Source organism: Urocampus carinirostris, chromosome 3, assembly GCF_059441175.1.
Source record: "Urocampus carinirostris isolate Australia breed hairy pipefish chromosome 3, RoL_Ucar_1.0, whole genome shotgun sequence".
NCBI classification, from domain to species: domain Eukaryota; kingdom Metazoa; phylum Chordata; class Actinopteri; order Syngnathiformes; family Syngnathidae; genus Urocampus; species Urocampus carinirostris.
In genome coordinates, this window is record NC_142351.1 from 7,106,485 (window position 1) to 7,132,634 (window position 26,150).

The 26,150-nt window shown below is 42.4% G+C and overlaps 1 protein-coding gene across 3 annotated transcripts in view; it reads right to left on the bottom strand.

Moving 5' to 3' along the window:
* Positions 1–26,150, bottom strand: part of jam2a (junctional adhesion molecule 2a) — a 52,853-nt gene that overhangs the window by 22,339 nt on the left and 4,364 nt on the right. For all 3 annotated transcript variants that reach the window (XM_088330506.1, XM_088330507.1, XM_088330508.1), the window contains exon 2: positions 630–695. In XM_088330506.1, coding sequence (XP_088186632.1) covers positions 630–695 — 66 coding nt within the window. The remainder of the gene's footprint in view (positions 1–629; positions 696–26,150) is intronic.

The following is a 26,150-nucleotide window of genomic DNA, read 5'->3' on the forward strand; positions in this document are numbered from 1 at the left end:
CTCACTTTCAGGATTCCCAGGCGAACCATATGAAATCACTAATGACTCAATAATTTGGCACAGCAAATTTTATTGTTATTGATAAAATATGGAAAAAAAAAAAAAAAAGAAAGAGTCGACTCTTCTCAGTAACCCGAGCCAAAAGAGCCACTTCTTAAAAATCCCCATGGCCAGTCTGATAAACCTGTCCTCTTCGATGCGACAGTAGGGGGCAGTAAAGCTTCACATGACAACTGGATAATGAGGACTGCAGCCACCATCCTCGTCATTTTTATTTCTATTTATTTACAAAAGTATGTCGAGTCAGACTGCCGTGAAGCATGGCGATGGCAACACTTTCAAGACTTTTCAATCACTTTATCCACTAACACAACATTAAAATGGAATCATTTTCAAGGATTTCAAGCACCCGTACGAACCCTGTTACTTTCAACAAACGGGTTTCATTTTCGGTGTCAGTAATCTGTGCTGTAACTGAAATACTTTGAAATAAAGTAGCTAGTAACTGTAACTCATGACGATGGGTATTTCTGTTTTAGGAGGTTTGTTTTTTTTCCCCATTTTTAACCTCAAATTTAATATAGAGAGGGATCAAAGATGGGGCGTTTCTTTTCTCCCCCATGTCTTACCGGAGAATTCGCGTACTTCCACTTTTTGCCTGTTGGTGGATACGGTGACAGGGAGGGTGGGGACACCTGGAGGTGGCAGAGAAGAGAAGAAGGAGCGTTAACAAGGAGACAAATAGAGAGGTGGGAGCACTGAGTGCATCGCGTAATATTGCTCGTCATCCATTAGGGGCCAAGGTGAATCGGGCGAACGCGCCACCTTGCCCGACGAACGCGTGAGGAGAATGTTAACGTGGGACCGCCTCGCTTCGGTCAGATGCGGGATTATTCACTCGCCCGCCTTAATCCCGGTAAGTTAAGGAGCAGCCGGCCGTATGTCTACTTAAGCGCAGGTTAGGTCGAGGGCGTCAACACCTCGCAAAGCTCACGGCAGCAGCTTGTTTGGATTAACCTGCTGGAAGGAGGCCGCGAGATCATCTCCGAGCTGAGGAAGTCCAGGGTTGTTTGCACCCTGCGACACCTGCGTGTTACTGATACTGCTCCTCTGAACCGGAACGAGAAGCACTCTCAACTCTCCTGCCTGCTGATTGGTTTATCAGGCTGATTATGGTCAATTTGAGAAGTTGTACGTGGGCGAAGGTCCCCAGAAGGGTAGGCGGTTAGAGTAACGCAGAGAAGTCCAACCGGCAGGACTGAGTGCACTAGATCATCTCGAAACTGAGGAAGTCTGGGTTGTTTGCACCCTGCGACACCTGCGTGTTACTGATACCGCTCCTTTGAACAGGAACGAGAAGCACCCTCAACTCTGTTGCCTGTCGATTGGTTTAGCAGGCTGATTATGGTCGATTTTTGAGGTTGTACAGGGGCGAAGGTCACCAGAAGGGTAGGCGGTTAATAGTAGTGCAGAGAAGTCCAACCGGCAGGACCGAGTGCGCTAGATCATCTTGGAGCTGCAGAAGTCCAGGGTTGTTTGCTTCCTGCGACGACTGTGTGTCATTGATACATTTCATCCAGACAGGAAAGGGAAGCTACTCGCCGTCTCTCCTTCGTGCTGATTAGTATATCAGTCTAACAATGGTCAATTTGAGAGGTTGTACGCCTGTGAAGGTCACCAGAAGGGTAGGCGGTTAGAAGTAGTGCAGAGAAGTCCAACCGGCAGGACCGAGTGCGCTAGATCCTCTCGAAACTGAGGAAGTCTGGGTTGTTTGCACCCTGCGACACCTGCGTGTTACTGATACCGCTCCTTTGAACAGGAACGAGAAGCACCCTCAACTCTCCTGCCTGCTGATTGGTTTATCAGGCTGATTATGGTCGATTTTTGAAGTTGTACGCGGGCGAAGGTCACAGGAAGGGTAGGCGGTTAATAGTAGTGCAGAGAAGTCCAACCGGCAGGACCGAGTGCGCTAGATCATCTTGGAGCTGCAGAAGTCCAGGGTTGTTTGCTTCCTGCGACGACTGTGTGTCATTGATACATTTCATCCAGACAGGAAAGGGAAGCTACTCGCCGTCACTCCTTCGTGCTGATTAGTATATCAGTCTAACAATGCTCAATTTAAGAGGTTGTACGCAGGCGAAGGTCACCAGAAGTGTAGGCGGTTAGAAGTAGTGCAGTAAAGTCCAACCGTCAGGACTGAGTGTGCTAGATCATCTAGAAACTGTGGAAGTCTGGGTTGTTTGCACCCTGCGAGACCTGCGTGTTACTGATACCGCTCCGTTGAACAGGAACGAGAAGCACCCTCAACTCTCCTGCCTGCTGATTGGTTTATCAGGCTGATTATGGTCAAGTTGAGAGGTTGTACACGGGCGAAGGTCACCAGAAGGGTAGGCGGTTAGAAGTAGTGCAGAGAAGTCCAACCGGCAGGACCGAGTGCGCTAGATCCTCTCGAAACTGAGGAAGTCTGGGTTGTTTGCACCCTGCGACACCTGCGTGTTACTGATACCGCTCCTTTGAACAGGAACGAGAAGCACCCTCAACTCTGTTGCCTGTCGATTGGTTTAGCAGGCTGATTATGGTCGATTTTTGAAGTTGTACGCGGGCGAAGGTCACAGGAAGGGTAGGCGGTTAATAGTAGTGCAGAGAAGTCCAACCGGCAGGACCGAGTGCGCTAGATCATCTTGGAGCTGCAGAAGTCCAGGGTTGTTTGCTTCCTGCGACGACTGTGTGTCATTGATACATTTCATCCAGACAGGAAGGGGAAGCTACTCGCCGTCTCTCCTTCTTGCTGATTAGTATATCAGTCTAACAATGGTCAATTTGAGAGGTTGTACGCAGGCGAAGGTCACCAGAAGGTTAAGCGGACAGAAGTAGTGCAGAGAAGTCCAACCGGCAGGACCGAGGCCGCTAGATTATCTTGGAGCTGCAGAAGTCCAGGGTTGTTTGCTTCCTGCGACGACTGTGTGTCATTGATACATTTATCCAGACAGGTGAAGGATTTTATATTTTATTTATTTGACTATAAGGGATTTTATACAATTTTATACAAGTTACATTTAATGAATGCAATGAAGATTTTTCACAGAGAAGGCTTAAGGTCAATGACAGGTCACGCCGTTCCGGATGCGAATGTTTTGTTTAGTTCTGTTGATAACAGGACGCTAATGGAGAAGGCCAGGCCCTAATTTGATAATCAGCACTTCCATAATCAGCACTTCCCGGCGCAAGAGGGGCCTTCGTGACGCACCGGTCCAGACGAGGTGGAGCCCACATTGGCATTCCTGGCCCGCCCATGGGGGTGGCCGACACCCCAGCTTGTGAAAAGAACTTCAGAAGACGGAAGATAGAAGATCGATCGCGAGAGACAATCGAGAGGGAGGCTCCACGATGAATAATTCGACAATAATTCAGCCAATTCGATGGAATTCACTTAGTTAAATACTGTAAGAAAATAAATCTGCCCTCGTGTCGAAATGCCGGCTATTTTCGTTCATTTTTCCATAAAAAAACGAGCATGCATTGTTAGGAGAATGAAGTTTGTGTTTGGTTAATGGATAAATCATTCGAAAAATTTGGTAAACGATACATTTTTAATAGTTTATTTCCTAACACAGGAAAGGGGAAGCTACTGCTGCTGATTAGTTTATCAGTCTAACAGTGGTCCATTTGAGAGGTTGTATGTGGTTGAAGGTCACCAGAAGAGAAGGCGGTTCCAAGTGTTGCAGAAAAATGCAGCCGCCCTAGAAGTGGCTGTCCCCCGGGTCAGCAAATTCAAGCTGTTTTTTAAAAGTGCATCAATATAAAATGAGACTCCAGAGGTCTTACTTACCATTAAAGCTTCCAAATTGGAATATGATGCAGAAGACTTGTCAATTTTTCACAAGGTTTGTGTCTCACACACACAAACGCACAGGGTTGGGTAGGGTTACTTGAACTGGATTACTTTCAATGACTTTTGGATTACTCCAATAACAAATATGCTAAAAAAGACAAAAGAAACTAAATATGAATCAAATGATGACTCACAACACATGGTAAGCTTTCTCTCCTGGCTTTGATCTCTTTGAGCTTCGGCAAAACTAACATAAAATGCAGGGATGGGTAGGGTTACTTTAACTTGATTACTTTCAATGACTTTTGGATTACTCCAATACCAAATATGCTAAAAAAGACAAAAGAAACTAAATATGAATCAAATGATGACTCACAAGACGTGGTAAGCTTTCTCTCCTGGCTTTGATCTCTTTGATCTCCGGCAAAACTAACATAAAATGCAGGGTTGAGTAAGGTTACTTTAACTTGATTAATTTCAATTACTTTTGGATTACTCCAATACCAAATATGCTAAAAAAGACAAAAGAAACTAAATATGAATCAAATGATGACTCACAACACATGGTAAGCTTTCTCTCCTGGCTTTGATCTCTTTGATCTCCGGCAAAACGAACATCAAATGCCACAAAAACAAAATGAAAATAAAATTGAAAATTTACTAATTTTCTTCATATTTAGTTTCTTTTGTCTTTTATTAGCATATTTGTTATCGGAGTAATCCAAAAGTAATTGACAGTAATCAAGTTAAAGTAACCCTACCCAACCCTGCAAACACACACATACAGAAAAATGTCCGGTGTCGGGACAGACGAGGTACAAAGGAACATAAATACATTTTTTGGTAACAAGTACTGTAATGTGTTGTTACCGTAAATTCCGGACTATAGAGCGCACCTGATTATAAGCCGCACCCACCACATTTCGGGAGGAAAACCGATTTTGTACATACACAAGCCGCACCTGTATATTAGCCGCATGCGCCCACATTGAAATAACGCAATAATAACACAAAATTAACTCATACCCGATACAGTCCAAAAAACACAGCCGGTTAATTGAGCGGAGAATGATACCGGTACTTAAGATTTATTGCGGACCTGCACTGTCCGGGTGCCCGTTGAAAGTAATCCAAAGAAAAAAGTGTATATTTCCAAAGGCAAGGGTGGGAGAAAATATATATCCACTATTGCGCGTCCACAAACACGTCTCACCTTTACTCCACTTCCCGTCAGCCTGCGTTTGCCCCGCCCCTTCTTTCTCATTTGCTCGTACAAAACATATCAGAATAAGTTTCTAAAATAAACACATTACAGAAATATACAGTTATTTACAAAGATAGACGGTACACCGAGAGGGTTTTCAAAGCTTTCATCCCAAACCGTGCCCGTGAAAGGTAGCAAAACGCTACTAGAAACACGCTCGCAACACAGTAAACCGCTCTGTTAAAAAAACGTACCTTACTTATTTCCTCTTTATAACTGAGTCTTCCTTCAGTATGGGAAAGGGACTTTGTCTCAAGGGCGTCGTCCCACGCTCCCTCATTCAAAGACACGATAGCATAACGATCGCCAAGTAATGTTCACGCGCGATGGCTCTGTTTCCTTCTATATCGGACTGCTCGATTGCGTTTAGCTTGAAAGTTGGGTCATGTGCCTTTCTTATTGCAATTTGCATGATAAGGATATGCTACGCTAATTTAATTTGCGCACAAGCTAAGAAGTTACGTAAATTGGCCGCATCACTGAATAAGCCGCAGGGTTGAAAGTTTGGGAAAAAGGTAGCGGCTTATAGTCCAGAATTTACGGTAATAACATTTCTTATTTGTACTTGTTGGTGATAGGAATGAGTGGAGAGGTGTTGTTAAAGGATAGTGGGATGTTTAGACGTGTTCTAAGGGCACCCGTATGATGCGACAGGGGTAAACCAGCGAAAGCTGACGGGCCAACAGAAAAGTGTGTTGTGTCACCCTGACCCGAGTAACATGGCCGCTTTCTTGTGAATATCTGAAAAGTGGGCATGTTTATATTTGCGTCTAAATACAAGTAATACAGTTATGGCGGCGCTGTTTCAAGCACAGAGTAAGAGGAGGGATGTCATTTCTCCCCATGGAGATATTCTCCCTACCGTGTAAACTCACATCCAAGGGAAATCTACTATAAAATAAAACACTGAAACTACAAGGTCAGCTTAAATGCGCATATTTGATTGTGTGTCACCAGCAGCGAATAGAATCGAATAGAATAGAACTTTATTGTCATTGTTACAAAATGGGTTAACATATTGTGACAACGAAATTGGGCATGAAACTCCAGTTTCACACATTCACAGTGAGGTAAAGAAACCAAGAAGATAAGGAACAGAGAATGGTAGGCAGTGTGTGGAGGCGGGGCTTGGCTTGTTCTTTCTTTCTTTCTTTCTTTCTTTCTTTATTTATGTCCCTCCTTCTTTCTGTCTTTCTTTCTATCTTTCTTTCTTTCTTTCTCCTTTTCTTTCTTTCGTTGTTTCTTTTTTCTTTCTTTCTTTCTTTCTTTATGTCTGTCTTTCTTTATTTCTTTCTCTCCATCTTTTCTTTTCATTCTTCCTTTTTTCTTTCTTTCTTTCATTCTTCCTTTTTTCTTTCTTTCTGTCTTTCTGTCTCTCCTTCTCTCTGTCTTTCTTTCTATCTTTCTTTCTTTCTTTCTCTTTTTCTTTCTTTCGTTGTTTCTTTTTTCTTTCTTTCTTTCTTTCTTTATGTCTGTCTTTCTTTCTCTCCATCTTTTCTTTTCATTCTTCCCTTTTTCTTTCTTTCTCTCCATCTTTTCTTTTCATTCTTCCTTTTTTCTTTCTTTCTTTCATTCTTCCTTTTTTCTTTCTTTCTGTCTTTCTGTCTCTCCTTCTTTCTGTCTTTCTTTCTTTCTTTCTTTCTTTCTTTTTTTTCTTTCTTTCTTTCTTTATGTCTGTCTTTCTTTCGCTCCATCTTTTCTTTTCATTCTTCCTTTTTTCTTTCTTTCTGTGTTTCTTTCTTTCTGTCTTTCTTTCTTTCTGTCTCTCCTTCTTTCTGTCTTTCTTTCTTTGTATTTTTCTTTCTTTTGTTGTTTATTTTTTCTTTCTTTATGTCTGACTTTCTTTCTTTCTTTCTCTCCATCTTTCCTTTTATTCTTCCTCTTTTCTTTCTTTCTGTCTTTCTGACTTTCTTTATTTCAGTCTTTCTTTCTGTCTGTATTTCTTTCTGTCTTTCTTTCTTTCTTTCTGTCCATCTCTCCTTTTCATTCTTCCTACCTCATTAGTCCGGCCCCCGACAGAATGTTTGTTCTATCGTGTGGCCCCCGAGTTCAAATGACTTTGACACCCCTGTATTAGAGGATATAGTTAAAATTGTTACTTTATGGTGTCATTATCCCGGGATAGAACTTTTTCAATGAAGTAACTAGCAACTAACTTCTTACTGCTTTTCAGTAACCGCCCAACATTGAAAATGTCCCCCTGTTCTAATTTGGACCACATCTCTTCCTGCGCTATTTCCCGTCCACCGGCCCATTGTTCGGTTCTCAGGAAGGCTGCGTTTTGCACTGGTTTTTGTTTAACCCCTTAAAGTTCCAATTTCAGACGTACTCAAAGTCAATTGAATGCTGTTCTTGAACCTTTTGGAGAATATGGACGGTTTGGGTCTCTTTTCAAAGTTTTGTCCCCAACTGAAAGAATCACTGCAAGTTCTACTAACATTGAGTTGGAACACAAAGAAAGAAAAGTTTTTTTTTTAATTCTCGCCCATTCTGACCTTTTGGACCAGTTTAATTCGATGGAATTCACTCAATAATAAATCAAGAAAATATATCTGCCCCTGTGTGAAAAAGCCTGTCTCTTGTCAATATTTTTTCCCTAATAATTTTCAAGAAAAGAGCACGCATTGTTAGGAGAATAAAGTTTGTGTTTGGTTAATGGAGTCTAACTAATTCGAACAATTTGGTAAACGCTATATAATATAGTTTAAGTCCTAACAGTGTGCAGGGAGAGGTAGGTAATAAGCAGGGTTGGGTAGGGTTACTTTAACTGAATTACTTTCAATGACTTTTGGATTACTCCAATACCAAAAATGCTAATAAAAGACAAAAGAAACTAAATTTGAATAAAATGACTACATTTTGTGCAGGCTTGGGGAGTAACGGAACACATGGAACGGCAAAAATGATGTCGGATTTCTTTTTATTTTGTTTCTGTCGCATTTGATGTTCGTTTTGCCGGAGATCAAAGAGATCAAAGCCAGGAGAGAAAGCTTACCACGTGTTGTGAGTCATCATTTGATTCATATTTAGTTTCTTTTGTCTTTTATTAGCCTATTTGGTATTGGAGTCATCCAAAAGTCATTGAAAGTAATCAAGTTAAAGTAACCCTACCCAACCCTGCAATTTATGTTAGTTTTGCCTGAGATCAAAGAGATCAAAGCCAGGAGAGAAAGCTTACCGCGTGTTGTGAGTCATCATTTGATTCATATTTAGTTTCTTTTGTCTTTTATTAGCATATTTGGTATTGGAGTCATCCAAAAGTCATTGAAAGTAATCAAGTTAAAGTAACCCTACCCAACCCTGCAATTTATGTTCGTTTTGCCGGAGATCAAAGAGATCAAAGCCAGGAGAGAAAGCTTACCACGTGTTGTGAGTCATCATTTTATTCATATTGAGTTTCTTTTGTCTTTTATTAGCATATTTGGTATTGGAGTAATCCAAAAGTAATTGAAAGTAATCAAGTTAAAGTAACCCTACCCAACCCTGCAATTTATGTTAGTTTTGCCTGAGATCAAAGAGATCAAAGCCAGGAGAGAAAGCTTACCACGTGTTGTGAGTCATCATTTTATTCAGATTTCGTTTCTTTTGTTTTTTTATTAGCATATTTGGTATGGGAGTCATCCAAAAGTAATTAAAAGTAATCCAGTTAAAGTAACCCTACCAAACCCTGCATTTTATGTTCGTTTTGCCGGAGATCAAAGAGATCAAAGCCAGGAGAGAAAGCTTACCACGTATTGTGAGTCATCATTTTATTCATATTTAGTTTCTTTTGTCTTTTATTAGCATATTTGGTATTGGAGTAATCCAAAAGTCATTGAAAGTAATCAAGTTAAAGTAACCCTACCCAACCCTGGTCGCATTTTTTGTTAGTTTTGCCGGGGATCAAAGCCAGGAGAGAAAGCTTACCACGTGTTGTGAGTCATCATTTTATTCAGATTTCGTTTCTTTTGTTTTTTTATTAGCATATTTGGTATGGGAGTCATCCAAAAGTAATTAAAAGTAATCCAGTTAAAGTAACCCTACCAAACCCTGCATTTTATGTTCGTTTTGCCGGAGATCAAAGAGATCAAAGCCAGGAGAGAAAGCTTACCACGTGTTGTGAGTCATCATTTTATTCAGATTTCGTTTCTTTTGTTTTTTTATGAGCATATTTGGTATTGGAGTCATCCAAAAGTAATTAAAAGTAATCCAGTTAAAGTAACCCTACCCAACCCTGGTAATAAGCACATACTCCAAATGCTTTTGGACTCCATTTGCGTCCCTCTCACTTGTCAAACTTTCAATTAAGTAAATTAAAACTGGATACTCGTGCTATCCCTCCCTCCTTTCACGGCGTCGACCGACAGAAGCGCGAAAGGATTAGGATTGTAACCCCCTCTCCCCACGTCCTCGGAGAAGAAGCCACTAGAGGTGGGGGCGGAGGTGGAGTGTTCCCTCTAAACTGCGCGAGAAAATCTAGCCAGCACACAAAAATCAGGGCTCGAAATTACTAATTAAGAAGCCAATTAAGTCAAAGTTACAGTGCATGAAGGTCAAAATACACGGGTTCCCCTGACGTTGTGTCCTAAATGCGGAATTTTGAAGTCGAGTCGAAGTAGAACGAAGTTGAGTCAAGTCAGTAGAGTTTGTGGAGAACCGGCTTCTTCGGCTCGGCTCACTAAAAGGAACCGACTCTTTTCGGGGTCCCAAACGGCTCTTCAGGTTGTTTTTGCGTTTTTCATCACTATATGACCAAATATTATGTAAAATGATGCACAAAATGACTTAAAGGAAGGGGGGAATAGAACAAAAAAGAAAAAAATACCAAAATGAAAAAGTAGTGAAAAGCTGAGAAAAAAAGAAACCAAAGGAAGAGAAAAAAAGAAGGAGAAATTTAGAAAAAAGCCAGAAAAAAAAGAAAAAAGGAAAGGTAGGAAAAAGGTGAATAGAGAACAAAAAGAAAAAAAGTAACAGCTAGGAAAAAATAAGCACAATGAGATTTTTTTAAAGGAATTACAGAAAAAGTAGAAAAAAAACATGGAAAAAAGAAGAAAAAGTTTGTGTTGCATTCAAATAATTTCCAATTCTATCAAGTCAATCTTGTTGCCAACATTGTACTTCCTGTCATGTCCAGCATGGTCGCCGTGGCGACCGGCTGGCCCCGCCCCCTGGGCACCGGCTGTAGCAGATTGTCTAATTTGCGTGTGTGCTGCTTAAAGGCGGGTTTTGGGGATTGCCGGTGGCTGGTTCATTGCATTTTCTGTTCTGCATTATTCTGTTCTGTTTGACTTGAGGAAACCTGTACTTGCCCGTTCTGAGTAAAATCCTGTTTTGTGAGTATCCCTAGTCTTATTTCAAGTTTGCCTGTAAGCCTGTTTTTGTTTTGTTTTGTCCCTGAGTGTTGGACGACTTTTATTTCCTTAATAAAAGTAACTGATCGTTAACGCGAATGAGTTCACCCTTCCTGCCTCCGATCTGGTCCGGTCCCGTGACACTTCCTCTCAAAAATGTGATTAACTAGAGTTGTGTATCGTGCAACCGACTCAATAAGCCCCCAAAAATGTTAGTATGATGCGACAAAATATGTCAGGAAATAAAAAGAAATGGATATCTTGTGAAAGAATTGGGGCAGCACGGCGGAGCAGTGGTTAGCGCATGTACGGAACAGTTCATGTCTTGGGAACCTCCTGCGTGGGTTCAAATCCAGCTCCAGACTTCCTGTGCGGAGTTTGTATGTTCTCCCCGTGCTTGCGTGGGTTTCCTCCGGTTTCCCACGTTCCAAAAACATGCATTTCAGGTGAATTGGCCGGTCCAAAATTGTCCCTAGGTGTGAATGAGCGAGTGAGTTGTCTGTCCCTGTGTGCCCTGCGATTGGCTGGCAACCAGTTCAGGGTGTCCCCTGCCCACTGCCCGATGATGGCTGGGATGGGCTCCAGCACCCCCGTGACCCTACTGAGGATAAGCGGTGTAGCAAATGAGATGAGGTGAAAGAATCGTAAAAACAAACGACGTTTGTGAGCCTGCAACCTTAGCAATCGTACATGAGTCAAATCATTCAAAAGTGAAAAAAAAATTTGCATTGTTGGAAACGTTTGATAATGATTTAGTTGCCACACTTGGGATTGCCGTCGCTCGCTGTTGTATCAAGCATTTCTCACCGACTTTGCGTGAACGCTCAGACCCGTGGAAAATGACAGGGAACATTGAGAGGGGGGATACAATGAGATTAAACGGGATCAGGGAGGAATGACACGGAAGAGGCGATCGGCGCTGAGTCGAGATGACACGATTTAAGAGAGCGAGGGCCCGGTCGGGGGCCATTCGGAGGACTAAAAAGCGGGATCGAAGGCGAGCGACTGGCTTGAAGGGCGCCCCCTTTTGAGCGAGGAGACAGCGCACGCACTCGAACCGAGCCTTTGCGCCTGCGTGCCGGATCTCCCCGCCTTCGCCCTCCCACAAACGCTGTCACTTTCGGTGGCCTCAATTAGCCGCGATGGCGTTGGGGCGGACAACCAACACATGGCCTCTTTAGTCACCGGTTGGAACGCGAAAGCTTCTTCAGACCAAGGACTGCGCTATACACTAGAGCACAGGTGTCAAACAGGCGGCCCGCGGGCCAAAACAGACTCTTACTCCGCTCATTAGGCTATATCGAAGCTGTTACTTAAATACACACCACGTAGCTACGCGTCTGTCTGTCTCTGTTAAGGCACATTATTTGTCAGATATCTCATTTATTTTAGTTAGATTTGCCCAGTGACACAAATAACCACCAGGTGGCACCTGTGAGCAGGGTTTAATACACAGTATTTCCTTCTTTTTACTCTAATGCAGTGGTTAGATCATTAGCCTAGCACGCGAAAGGTGTCCAGTTTGAGACTGGGTGGAAATATACGTTGGCCTGAAGAGGGATTGGTACCACCAGGCTGTCCTTGCCCAAGACACACCACAGGAAATGGTGCCCCTACTGCCCTGGAGGGGCCCAAGGGATCCAACCAAATGTGTGCGCAGTGTATATAGCTGTAGCCTTTCTCTCTCACTCTCTCTCTCTCTCTCTCTCTCTCTCAATCTTTCTCTCTCGCTTAATTTTTCTCCCTCTGTCTCTCTCTTTCTCTCTCTCTCTCTCTTTCTCTCTGTCTCTCTCTCTCTCTCGCTTGCTCTCTCTCTCCCACTCTTTTTCTCTGTCTGTCTCTCTCTCTTTGTCTGTCTCTCTCTCTTTGTCTGTCTCTTTCTCTCTCTGTCCCTCTCTCCCTGTCTCTCTCTTTCTCTCTCTCTCTCTCTCTCTCTCTCTCTCTCCCACTCTTTTTCTCTGTCTGTCTCTCTCTCTTAGTCTGTCTCTCTCTCTGTCTCTCTCTGTCTCTCTCTCTCTCTGTGTCACTCTCTCTCGCTCTCTTTCGCTCTCTCTCTTTCGCTCTCTGTCTCTCTCTCTCTCTCTCGCTCTCTCTCTTTCGCTCTCTGTCTCTCTCTCTCTCGCTCTCTTTCTCTCTTTGGCTCTCTTTCTCTCTTTTGCTCTCCCTCTTTCCTTCTTTCTCTCTCTCTCTCTCTCTCTCCCTCAATCTTTCTCTCTCGCTTAATCTTTCTCCCTCTCTCTTTTTCTCTCTCTCTCTGTCTCTCTCTCTGTCTCTCTCTCTCTCTCTCTCTCTGTCTCTCTGTCTCTGTCTCTTTCTTTTCCACCTTTTTCTCCCACTCTGTCTGTCTCTTTCACTCTCTTTGTCTCTCTTTTTCTCTTCCTTTGTTGCTCTTTGTCTCTTTCTCTTTCTGTGTCTTTTAACTTCTTCTGCTCCAACTTCCTTTTTTCCTTTTCTCTCTTTTCTCTTTCTCTCTTCATACCCTTTGTGTTATTGTTGCTATTCTTATATCAGGACTGTTATTGTTAATATCATTACAGTTGTTGTTATATCATTGGTGTATTTCACAGGTGTCAAGCAGGCGGCCCGCGGGCCAGATCAGGCCCGCTAAGGGATTGAATCCGGCCCGCGAGACAACACTCAGAGAAGCGCAAGAGAAAAACAAACTGCAGGTTGAAATAGGTTAACTTGATGTTGCCAAAGAAAGGTGCCTTGGACAAAGACACTGTACTTGTAGTTCTTTCTCTCTCTCTCTCTCTCTCTCTCTCTCTCTCTCTCTCTCTCTCTCTCTCTCTCTCTCTCTCTCTCTCTCTCTTTCTCTCTCTCTCTCTCTTCCACCCCTTTTCTCCCGCTCTCTGTCTCTTTCACTCTCTGTGTTTCTGTTTTTCTCTTCCTTTGTTGCTCTTTGTCTCTTTCTCTCTCTGTGTCTTTTAACCTCTTTTGCTCTAACTTCCTTTTTTCCTTTTCTCTCTTTTCTCCTTCTCTCTTCCTACCCTTTGCGCTTTCTTTTCTCTTTTCTCTCCTTCTGTCTTTCTATTTCTCTTTGGATTTATTTCTTCCTCTCCCTTTCTTTTCCCCCTCTCTCACGACTTTTTATCTTTTGTTTCTCACGCTCTCTCCCTCTCTCTCCTTTTCTTTCTTTGTCCCGCCCTCTCTCCTTTTCCCTCCCTCTTTCTCTTATTTCTTTGTCTTATTAAAGATAATCTACTAGTCCGGGCCCCGACAGAATGTTTGTTCTATCGTATGGCCCCCGGGTTAAAATGAGTTTGACTCCCCTGGATTAAATGATCTCATCTCATCTCATCAGGTGTACCGCTTATCCTTATTAGGGTCGCGGGGGGGCTGGAGCCCATCCCAACCATCTCCGGGCAGTGGGCAGGGGACACCCTGAACTGGTTGCCAGCTAATCGCAGGGATTAGATGATAATAGGCAAAATTTCATTCGGACACGCAATGAAACAAATCCACTGGCATGAAACATGCCACCTATGCCAATAGTAAAAATCTTTTGATTACGAATGAACACGATGGGGTTTTAAATTTTTATTATACAACTAGAGAGTCTGGTCACTTCCTGTGAATGGATTGTGGGTGGGAGGGAGAATGGATTTGTGGCAGCGTAGTCCCCACGTGTCATCTCGGTCATTAGATTGAGTGCCTTCATTATTATTTTCGACCCCTCCACCGCCCTGGCAGCACCTCAGCCCTTTTCTAACACTCCATCTTTGTATCTCAGTGAGTCAGGCCTCCATATTTCCAGAGTTTAGTGGGGAAGATTCCTCCATCGGAAGAAATAGTTGCATAGCAATGGAAACTGATATTATATTTGTGAATAATGCAGCCTAGCAGAAAAGAAGGGGACCAAGTACTGAGCCCTGTGGAACGCCATCGGTAACGCAAAAGGGCTCGGAGGAGATCGTCCGACCATCAGTTGGTGCCTTCAAACTCGAGCGCTCTGAGATCACGCAGTAGAACAACTATCCGTAACCAGGGTTGGGTAGGATTACTTTAACTTGATACTTTCAATGACTTTTGGATTACTCCAATACCAAATATGCTAATAAAAGACAAAAGAAACTAAATATGAACAAAATGACTCCATTTTGTGCAGGCTCAGGGAGTAACGGAACACATGGAACGGCAAAAATGATGTTGGATTTATTTTCATTTATGTTTCTGTCACATTTGATCTTAGTTTTGCCAGAGATGAAAGAGATCAAAGCCAGGAGAGAAAGCTTACCACCTGTTGTGAGTCATCATTTGATTCATATTTAGTTTATTTTGTCTTTTATTAGCATATTTGCTATTGGAGTCATTCAAATGTCATTGAAAGTAATCCAGTTAAATTAACCCCACCCAACAACATTGGACGTGGCACTCCAGGTTCACATTTAACAGTGAGGATAGAAGAAAACAAAGAAGATAAAGGAGCAAATAGAATAGAATAGATTATACCTTTATTGTCATTGTGACAAAATGGGTTGAACATATTGTGACAACCAGGGTTGGGTAGGATTACTTAAACTGGATTACTTTCAATGACTTTTGGATGACTCCAATACCAAATATGCAAATAAAAGACAAAAGAAACAAAATATGAATAAAATGACTCCATTTTGTGCAGGCTCAGGGAGTAACGGAACACATGGAACGGCAAAAATGATGTTGGATTTATTTTCATTTTGTTTCTGTCGCATTTTATCTTAGTTTTGCCGGAGATCAAAGAGATCAAAGCCAGGAGAGAAAGCTTACCACGTGTTGTGAGTCATCATTTGATTCATATTTAGTTTCTTTTGTCTTTTATTAGCATATTTGGTATTGGAGACATTCAAAAGTCATTGAAAATAATCCAGTTAAAGTAACCCTAACCAACAAAATTGGACGTGGCACTCCAGGTTCACATTTAACAGTGAGGATAGAAGAAAACAAAGAAGATAAAGGAACAAATAGAATAGAATAGAATAGAATAGAATAGAATAGAATAGAATAGAATAGACCTTTATTGTCATTGTGACAAAATGGGTTGAACATATTGTGACAACCAGGGTTGGGTAGGGTTACTTTAACTTGATTACTTTCGATGAATTTTGGATTACCCCAATACCAGATATGCTAAAAAAAGACAAAAGAAAGTCAATATGAATAAAATGACTCCATTTTGTGCAGGCTTGGGGAGTAACGGAATACATGGCAGGGCAAAAATGATGTTGACAAGCTGTTTGGATTGATTTTCATTTTGTTTCTGTCGCATTTGATGTTCGTTTTGCCGGACATCAAAGAGATCAAAGCCAGGAGACAAAGCTTACCATGTGTTGTGAGTCATCATTTTATTCATATTTAGTTTCTTTTGTCTTTTATTAGCATATTTGGTATTGGAGTCATTCAAAAGTCATTGAAAGTAATCCAGTTCAAGTAACCCTACCCAACAAAATTGGACGTGGCACTCCAGGTTCACATTTAACAGTTAGGATAAAAGAAAACAAAGAAGATAAAGGAACAAATAGAATAGAATAGAATAGAATAGAATAAACCTTTATTGTCATTGTGACAAAATGGGTTGAACATATTGTGACAACCAGCGTTGGGTAGGGTTACTTTAACTGGATTACTTTCAATGACTTTTGGATGACTCCAATACCAAATATGCGAATAAAACTAGCACATTTGCTATTGGAGTAATCCAAAAGTCATTGAAAGTAATCAAGTTAAAGTAAGCCTACCCAACCCTGCTGGTAATGAGGCTAATGTCGAGCGCCATCTTTTCTATTTTCTGCTCAGGCAGGCAGGCGGGCGGCCGTCCCTCGGCGAGTTTCTGCTGCCGCAGTCGCCCGCCGGCTTCGTACCTGGCGCCACTAGAGAAGAAGAACTTCCCGAAAGGAAAACTCTTCCCACAACCTCAATCTCAGGCTGGGACTTGTTTTGGTCTCGTTGAGAGCTAATTCTTCGCTTTTCAAGACTTCCCAAAGCGCTTAACAGTGTGCTTCACATTTCCCAATAGCGGCCTTGCAGCCATGTAAGACGCTAACCTGCTTATTGGGGGTATTAGGGGTTCAGTGTCTTACCCAAGGACACTTCGACATGTAACACGGACAAGCCGGGATTCGAACTGGGATCCCTTGATCCCAAGACGAGCGCTCTACCTTCTAAGCTACTGCCGCCCGTGTCCCTGCGTCCTAGATGCATCATTTTTGCTGGGGACGCATCGTGTCAAATCAACGTGCGTCCCCGGGACGCAACTTTTTTGACACCAAATTGTCATTATTACCTGATTACTTTTTTTTTTTAACAAAGGCTTTGTTTTGCCGTTTAAGCCAATGCCAGCCTGTAAATGATAAAAAGGATCCGCCCCTTGACCTCCGAATAGCTTTAGCCAATAGTGATCGATTCAAATGATGATTGACACATTGGTTCGCCAATGAAACGCCGGTAAATAAATGTTGTTTTGGTTATTCCAGACATCGCGAGGCTTTTCGACGAGATGGTGAAGCCCAGGGGGGGGCTTCCCTGGCATGCCCGTGGGAGGAGTCGGCAACCCATTATGCGGGGAGAAGATGGCCAATAAAAGAGAGCTAAAGGACTTCAGAAGAGGGCTCTCCAGAGACTCCAGCGTCACTAATTCACATTTTGATAATTCCCAACAGCAGAAATGCTAGAAAATTGCTTCCTTCCTGATAAATATACCAGAGACAAAAACAGGATAGTTGGGGAAATCATTAGTGTGGGAACCTGTATGCACAACCTACTCGGCCAGGGGTGTCAAACTCATTTTAACTTGGCGGCCAAGCGATAGAAAAAAACATTCTGTCGGGGGCCGGACGAGTAGATTAAAGAGAAAGAAAAAGAGAGATAAAGAAATAAGAGAAAGAGGGCGGGACAAAGAAAGAGATAGAGGGAGAGAGGGAGAAACAAAGGAGATAAAAAGAGAAGTCGTGGGAGTGGGGGAAAGAAAGGGAGAGGAAGAAAAAAATCCAAAGAGAAATAGAAAGACAGAAAGAGAGAAAAGAGAAAAGAAAGCGCGAAGGGTAGGAAGAGAGAAAGAGAAAAGAGAGAAAAGGAAAAAAGGAAGTTAGAGCAAAAGAGGTTAAAAGACAGAGCAAGAGAAAGAGACAAAGAGCAACAAAGGAAGAGAAAAAGAGAGACACAGAGAGTGAAAGAGACAGAGACAGAGAGTGGGAGAAAAGGGGTGAGATAGATAGATAGATAGAGAGAGAGAGAGAGAGAGAGAGAGAGAGAGAGAGAGAGAGAGAGAGAGAGAGAGAGAGAGAGAGAGAGAGAGAGAGAGCAGCATTTGTGAGAGGCACCTGGCTTTGGCAACATCAAGTGGACATATTTCAACCTGCAGCTTGTTTTTCTCTTGCGCTTCTCTGAGTCAAGTCAAGTCATTTTTATTTGCATAGCCCTAAATCACAAAGAGTCTCAAAGGGCTTCACAGATTACATCATCCTTTTTAATATATATGAGAAAATAGAAATAAGAACAATAATGAGTATAAAAAGGGATACAATTCACCTGCAGATGAAATGAGTCACAACATTAGCTTTTCTGCTGGCTTTGATCTCTTTGATCTCTACAAGGGGAATTCACATTTTAATAAAACAGAAACAAAACAAAAAACAACTGAGTGTTGTCTCGCGGGCCGGATTCAATCCCTTAGCGGGCCTGATCCGGCCCGCGGGCCCCCTCTTTGACACCGGTGTACCAGGCTAATCGGTGACCACCGTATTAGATTCTCAACCAAAGACATTTTCACCACATTCAAATGAGCAAGAGGACACGTGGGGGAAAGGCGGGGGGCCGGCCCACAGGAAGCGTCGCACTCGGCTGTGTAGGAGAGATAATGGATTCCAAGGTCAGGGGGGGAAAGGTGCCAAGAGTGCGGACGAACCCTTTGCAACAAAGCCGAGGTGTAAAAACGGGAACGGCAGCTGTCCCACAATGTGTGCGGGGTTGAAACGGGGGAGGGTACCAAAAGAAGCCCGCCTCCATATTTCCAGAAAACCATGGAACTAAAGCAGGGGTGTCAAACTCATTTCAACTCGGGGGCCACACGATAGCACAGACATTCCGTCGGGGGCCAAACTAGTTGATTAAAGAGAAAGAAAAAGAGGGATGGACAGAAAGAAAGAAAGAAAGAAAGAAAGAAAGAAAGAAAGACAGAAAGACAGAAAGAAAGAAAAAGGAAGAATGAAAGAAAGAAACGGACTAGTAGATTAAAGAGAAAGAAAAAGAGGGATGGTCAGAAATAAATAAATAAAGAAAGAAAGAAAGAAAGAAAGAAAAACAGTAAGAAACACAAAAAGAAAGAGAGACAGAAAGAAAGAAAGAAAAAGGAAGAATGAAAGAAAGAAACGGACTAGTAGATTAAAGAGAAAGAAAAAGAGGGATGGTCAGAAAGAAAGAAAGAAAAAAAAGAAAGAAAGAAAGAAAGAAAGAAAGAACGACAGAAAGACAGAAAGAAAGAAAAAGGAAGAATGAAAGAAAGAAACGGACTAGTAGATTAAAGAGAAAGAAAAAGAGGGATGGTCAGAAATTAATAAATGAATAAAGAAAGAAAGAAAGAAAGAAAGAAAGAAAGAAAGAAAGAAAGAAAAACAGTAAGAAACACAAAAAGAAAGAGAGACAGAAAGAAAGAAAGAAAGAAAGAAAGACAGAAAGAAAGAAAGAAAGAAAGAAAGAAAAAGGATGAATGAAAGAAAGAAACGGACTAGTAGATTAAAGAGAAAGAAAAAGAGGGATGGTCAGAAAGAAAGAAAGAAAAAAGGAAAGAAAGAAAGAAAGAAAGAAAGACAGTAAGAAACACAGAAAGAAAGAGCGACAGAAAGAAAGAAAGAAAGAAAGAAAGAAAGACAGTAAGAAACACAGAAAGAAAGAGCGACAGAAAGAAAGAAAGAAAGAAAGAAAGAAAGAAAGAAAGAAAGAAAGAAAGAAAGAAAGAAAGAAAGAAACGGACAAGTAGATTAAAGAGAAAGAAAAAGAGAGTGGACAGAAAGAAAGAAAGAAAGAAAGAAAGACAGAAAGACAGACAGAAAGAAAGAGAGACAGAAAGAAAGAAAGAAAGAAAGAAAGAAAGAAAGAAAGAAAGAAAGAAAGAAAGAAAGAAAGAAAGAAAGAAAGAAACGGACTAGTAGATTAAAGAGAAAGAAAAAGAGGGATAAAGAAATAAGAAAAAGAGGGAGGGAAAAGGAGAGAGGGCGGGACAAAGAAAGAAAAAGAGAGAGGGAGAGAGCGTGAGAAACAAAAGAGATAAAAAGTCGTGAGAGAGGGGGTAAAGAAAGGGAGAGGAAGAAAGAAATCCAAAGAGAAATAGAAAGACAGAAGGAGAGAAAAGAAAGCGTGAAGGGTAGGAAGGGAGAAGGAGAAAAAACAGAAAAGGAAAAAGGGAAGTCAGAGCAAAAGAGGTTAAAAAGACACAGAGAGAGAAAGAGACAAAGAGCAACAAAGGAAGAGAAGAAGAGAAACACAGAGAGTGAAAAAGACAGAGTGGGAGAAAAGAAGTGGAAAAGAAAGAGAGAGAGAGAGAGAGAGAGAGAGAGAGAGAGAGAGAGAGAGAGAGAGAGAGAGAGAGAGAGAGAGAGAGAGAGAGAGAGAACAAATATAAGTACAGTGTCTTTGTCCGAGGCACCTTTCTTCGGCAACATCAAGTTGACATATTTCAACCTGCAGCTTGTTTTTCTCTTGCGCTTCTCTGAGTGTTGTCTCGCGGGCCAGATTCAATCCCTTAGCGGGCCTGATCTGGCCCGCGGGCCGCCTGTTTGACACCTGTGCTATAGGGTGGTGCGCCTTGTGTAGGTAGAAGCAATGAGGTTAGACCAGCTCGGTGGCCTAATGGTTGGGTGCCCTCTTCGTGATTGGGAGGTCACAGGTTCGAGCCTTGTCCTGATGTTATGTCAGATTGTTTGTTTCCAACTAAATGCAACTTCTACGTGTCGTCTTATTTCCCTGCCATCATACCCTGCTTGTTTGCGGAACTACTCATGGATGCTATTGCTTATCTAGCAATTTGAAAGTTAGTGCCACTGGAGGCCAAACAGAGTTGCCCCTCCCCTAAATATGAATGAAATCCGAAAGTTCTTTTTCCCTCCATTGAATGCTATCCGTGTTTTCGTCCGCCGTGCGGAAGAACATGGAAACCGAGAGTCAAAGATAAATGAAACGATGGTTCTCAAATAGAGGAAACTGAAAAACGAATTCTGACCCTCTTTATCCGTGTGTAATCAATATTTCAATAAACCACAACCAACCTCAGTCTTTTTAAATACGCACACAAAAAAAAAGACCCGATCCGTATCGTGCAGGTGCGCCTCCTGCAGTGTTAAACTCAGAAACCAGCTACGGATACTTCTCCCTTTCACACGGTGCGCCCTCTAGGTGTGAAAATACGGTAAATTATGAAAAACTTTATTCCTAAAATATCAACATACATGATTTTGACTGTCTCAGCACATTAATGTCAATGGCGCGTTATGGCCAGCAGGGCCAAGTGATCATGCTGCTATCCAATGTGTGTTTTGTCACATTTTTTTTGTCACGTGACACATAATCAAGCGCACCCTGTACAATATGTTCCTTTATCAGCTTGAAGCCTCCGGTAACCGTCTAACCACTGATCTCATCCGGCGAGTAAAAGTGGCCGGATCCATCCAAATATCGATATTATCGATACTACGCAAGTACAGTGCTGCCTCTACTTAGAAATGTCTCTACATACAAAGGTTTCAGGTTATTGCCTCTAGTTACAAAGGCGTTTCAGGAAGTCTGGCAACCGGTGCATATGCGTTGTCCCAGCATGCTCTTCGTGTCCCCTCCCTGCTTTGTAAACAGTCTACTGTAAGGTATCTATGTTAGCTATCATTCACAATGGACCCCATGATAGGCATGAAGAAAAGCAGACATTATTGGATCAGTTTTTCAAGAAACACGAGGCAAAAAAAAGGACCAGTTAACAAACCGGCCAGTTAAAAGGTAATTTGTAACTCTTGTATTGCGATAATCTCACTTTAAAATGTATTTTTTTCTTGTTCTGATGCTCTTTTATGATTTATGACACAGGTGTCAAACAGGCGGCCCGCGGGCCAGATCAGGCCCGCTAAGGGATTGAATCCGGCCCGCGAGACAACACTCAGAAATATTTATATATAAGAGGCTCATTTTCGTCCTAAATAATGGTTTCAAAACAAGGTGCAAGCAAAGTTCTTTTGGAATAATGTCACAAAATACAGCAAACGGGAAGGCTCCCAACACATTTAGAGAGAAGCAGGTGCTCTGCCCATCTTTACTCAACAACTTAACCCATCCAGCTCACTGTCTCTTCCGCCTCCTGCATACAGAAGCCTTCGCTCCCGCACTACCCGACTCACAAACAGCTTCTTCCACCAGGCAGACCGAACACTCTATACTCTTGCTATGAAGAGAAATAAACACTTATGCCAGCGCACCAACTTGCACACCCGCTGATTGTTTCGTTTTTCTAGACTGATTTTTATCTTTTACCTTTTACATTTGATACCGTTATTTATATCGCCGTCACTATTTGCTGTTGCTTTGAACAATAAACTTGCACTTGTATTGTTTTTTGCGAATGAGAGGGGAATGGAATTCTACTTTCCTGTATGTCAAGTTGACAAATAAAATTGATTCTGACTTTATGTATCGATACAAATTTTTATGATACCGAATTCTTAAATTCTTGGTCATAAAGGAGCAACGATGTCATGATTACTGATATGCTTCAGCTCTGCCCGCTTCGGACTCTGATTGGCTCTCTGTCCCTCTTCAAACCCACTCCTATCTGTCCCCTGTGGTCAGTCTGTCTGCAAACCTCAGTTTACACTAGGCAATCCCTTTTTCAATCCTGACTCCCACCTGATTTTGCTCCTGTCTGTCCCCCAGCTTCGACCTGTTTTTGATCCTGACCACGTCTACTCTCCCGTCCCGGCTTTCGACCTCTTTTTGTCCCCGACCGCGTCTACTCTCCTTTCCTGGTTTACGACTCGCTTCCGACCCGACCCGTTTTTTTCCGTCCCTGACACCGCCATCTATTCTATTCTATTCTATTCTCTTCGGCTCCCTGCCTTGGGAGAGAGCCCCTAGCTTAGCCTCCTGTTTCCTGTTGGTATTTCCTGTCCAGTATGGTTCCTGTTTATTTTGTCCTGTATAATATCGGTGTCCAGTTTCGTTCCCGTCTAGTTTGTCCTATTTAATTTCGATACCCTGTTTTGATATCAATCCTGTCTGTCCCGTTGTTTAATATCGGTTTCTGGTTTCGTTCCCGTCTAGTTTGTACTATCCAGTTTCGAAACCCTGTTTTGATATCAATCCTGTCTGTCCCTTTGCTTAATATTGGTTTCCAGTTTCGTTCCCGTCTAGTTCTTCCTGTTTAATTTCAATACCCTGTTTTGATATCACTCCTGTCTGTCCCGTTGCTTAATATCAGTTTCTAGTCCCCCGGCTTCGACCCATTTTTGATCCTGACCACGTCTACTTTCCCGTCTCGGCTGACGACCTATTTTTGATCCCGACCGATTTCAGTGCCATCATACCCTGCTTGTTTGCGGAACTACTCATGGATGCTATTGCTTATCTAGCAATTTGAAAGTTAGTGCCACTGGAGGCCAAACAGAGTTGCCCCTCCCCTAAATATGAATGAAATCCGAAAGTTCTTTTTCCCTCCATTGAATGCTATCCGTGTTTTCGTCCGCCGTGCGGAAGAACATGGAAACCGAGAGTCAAAGATAAATGAAACGATGGTTCTCAAATAGAGGAAACTGAAAAACGAATTCTGACCCTCTTTATCCGTGTGTAATCAATATTTCAATAAACCACAACCAACCTCAGTCTTTTTAAATACGCACAAAAAAAAAAGACCCGATCCGTATCGTGCAGGTGCGCCTCCTGCAGTGTTAAACTCAGAAACCAGCTACGGATACTTCTCCCTTTCACACGGTGCGCCCTCTAGGTGTGGAAATACGGTAAATTATGAAAAACTTTATTCATAAAATATCAACATACATGATTTTGACTGTCTCAGCACATTAATGTCAATGGCGCATTATGGCCAGCAGGGCCAAGTGATCATGCTGCTATCCAATGTGTGTTTTGTCACATTTTTTTTGTCACGTGACACATAATCAAGCGCACCCTGTACAATATGTTCCTTTATCAGCTTGAAGCCTCCGGTAACCGTCTAACCACTGATCTCATCCGGCGAGTAAAAGTGGCCGGATCCATCCAAATATCGATATTATCGATACTACGCAAGTACAGTGCTACTTCTACTTAGAAATGTCTCTACATACAAAGGTTTCAGGTTATTGCCTCTAGTTACAAAGGCGTTTCAGGAAGTCTAAAATACAGTACTGGCAACCGGTGCATATGCGTTGTCCCAGCATGCTCTTCGTGTCCCCTCCCTGCTCTGTAAACAGTCTACTGTAAGGTATCTATCTTAGCTATCATTCACAATGGACCCCATGATAGGCATGAAGAAAAGCAGACATTATTGGATCAGTTTTTCAAGAAACACGAGGCAAAAAAAAGGACCAGTTAACAAACCGGCCAGTTAAAAGGTAATTTGTAACTCTTGTATTGCGATAATCTCACTTTAAAATGTATTTTTTTCTTGTTCTGATGCTCTTTTATGATTTATGACACCGGTGTCAAACAGGCGGCCCGCGGGCCAGATCAGGCCCGCTGAGGGATTGAATCCGGCCCGCGAGACAACACTCAGAAATATTTATATATAAGAGGCTCATTTTCGTCCTAAATAATGGTTTCAAAACAAGGTGCAAGCAAAGTTCTTTTGGAATAATGTCACAAAATACAGCAAACGGGAAGGCTCCCAACACATTTAGAGAGAAGCAGGTGCTCTGCCCATCTTTACTCAACAACTTAACCCATCCAGCTCACTGTCTCTTCCGCCACTATTTGCTGTTGCTTTGAACAATAAACTTGCACTTGTATTGTTTTTTGTGAATGAGAGGGGAATGGAATTCTACTTTCCTGTATGTCAAGTTGACAAATAAAATTGATTCTGACTTTATGTATTGATACAAATTTTTATGATACCGAATTCTTAAATTCTTGGTCATAAAGGAGCAACGATGTCATGATTACCGATATGCTTCAGCTCTGCCCGCTTCGGACTCTGATTGGCTCTCTGTCCCTCTTCAAACCCACTCCTATCTGTCCCCTGTGGTCAGTCTGTCTGCAAACCTCAGTTTACACTAGGCAATCCCTTTTTCAATCCTGACTCCCACCTGATTTTGCTCCTGTCTGTCCCCCAGCTTCGACCTGTTTTTGATCCTGACCACGTCTACTCTCCCGTCCCGGCTTTCGACCTCTTTTTGTCCCCGACCGCGTCTACTCGCCTTTCCTGGTTTACGACTCGCTTCCGACCCGACCCGTTTTTTTCCGTCCCTGACACGGCCATCTATTCTATTCTATTCTATTCTCTTCGGCTCCCTGCCTTGGGAGAGAGCCCCTAGCTTAGCCTCCTGTTTCCTGTTGGTATTTCCTGTCCAGTATGGTTCCTGTTTATTTTGTCCTGTTTAATATCGGTGTCCAGTTTCGTTCCCGTCTAGTTTGTCCTATTTAATTTCGATACCCTGTTTTGATATCAATCCTGTCCGTCCCGTTGTTTAATATCGGTTTCCAGTTTCGTTCCCGTCTAGTTTGTCCTATTTAGTTTCGAAACCCTGTTTTGATATCACTCCTGTCTGTCCCGTTGTTTAATATCAGTTTTTAGTCCCCCGGCTTTCGACCTCTTTTTGTCCCCGACCACGTCTACTCTCCTTTCCTGGTTAACGACTCGCTTCCGACCCGACCCGTTTTTTTCCATCCCTGACACCGCCATCTATTCTATTCTATTCTATTCTATTCTCTTCGGCTCCCTGCCTTGGGTGAAAGCCCCTAGCTTAGCCTCCTGTTTCCTGTTGGTATTTCCTGTCCAGTATGGTTCCTGTTTATTTTGTCCTGTTTAATATCGGTGTCCAGTTTCGTTCCCGTCTAGTTTGTCCTATTTAATTTCGATACCCTGTTTTGATATCAATCCTGTCCGTCCCCTTGTTTGATATCGGTTTCCGGTTTCGTTCCCGTCTAGTTTGTCCTATTTAGTTTCGAAACCCTGTTTTGATATCACTCCTGTCTGTCCCGTTGTTTAATATCAGTTTCTAGTCCCCCGGCTTTCGACCTCTTTTTGTCCCCGACCACGTCTACTCTCCTTTCCTGGTTTACGACTCGCTTCCGACCCGACCCGTTTTTTTCCGTCCCTGACACCGCCATCTATTCTATTCTGACACCGCCATCTATTCCTGTTTAATATCGGTGTCCAGTTTCGTTCCCGTCTAGTTTGTCCTATTTAATTTCGATACCCTGTTTTGATATCAATCCTGTCCGTCCCCTTGTTTAATATCGGTTTCCGGTTTCGTTCCCGTCTAGTTTGTCCTATTTAGTTTCGAAACCCTGTTTTGATATCAATCCTGTCTGTCCCGTTGCTTAATATTGGTTTCCAGTTTCGTTCCCGTCTAGTTCTTCCTGTTTAATTTCAATACCCTGTTTTGATATCACTCCTGTCTGTCCCGTTGTTTAATATCGGTTTCCAGTTTCGTTCCCGTCTGGTTTGTCCTATTTAATTTCGATACCCTGTTTTGATATCACTCCTGTCTGTCCCGTTGTTTAATATCAGTTTCTAGTCCCCCGGCTTCGACCCATTTTTGATCCTGACCACGTCTAC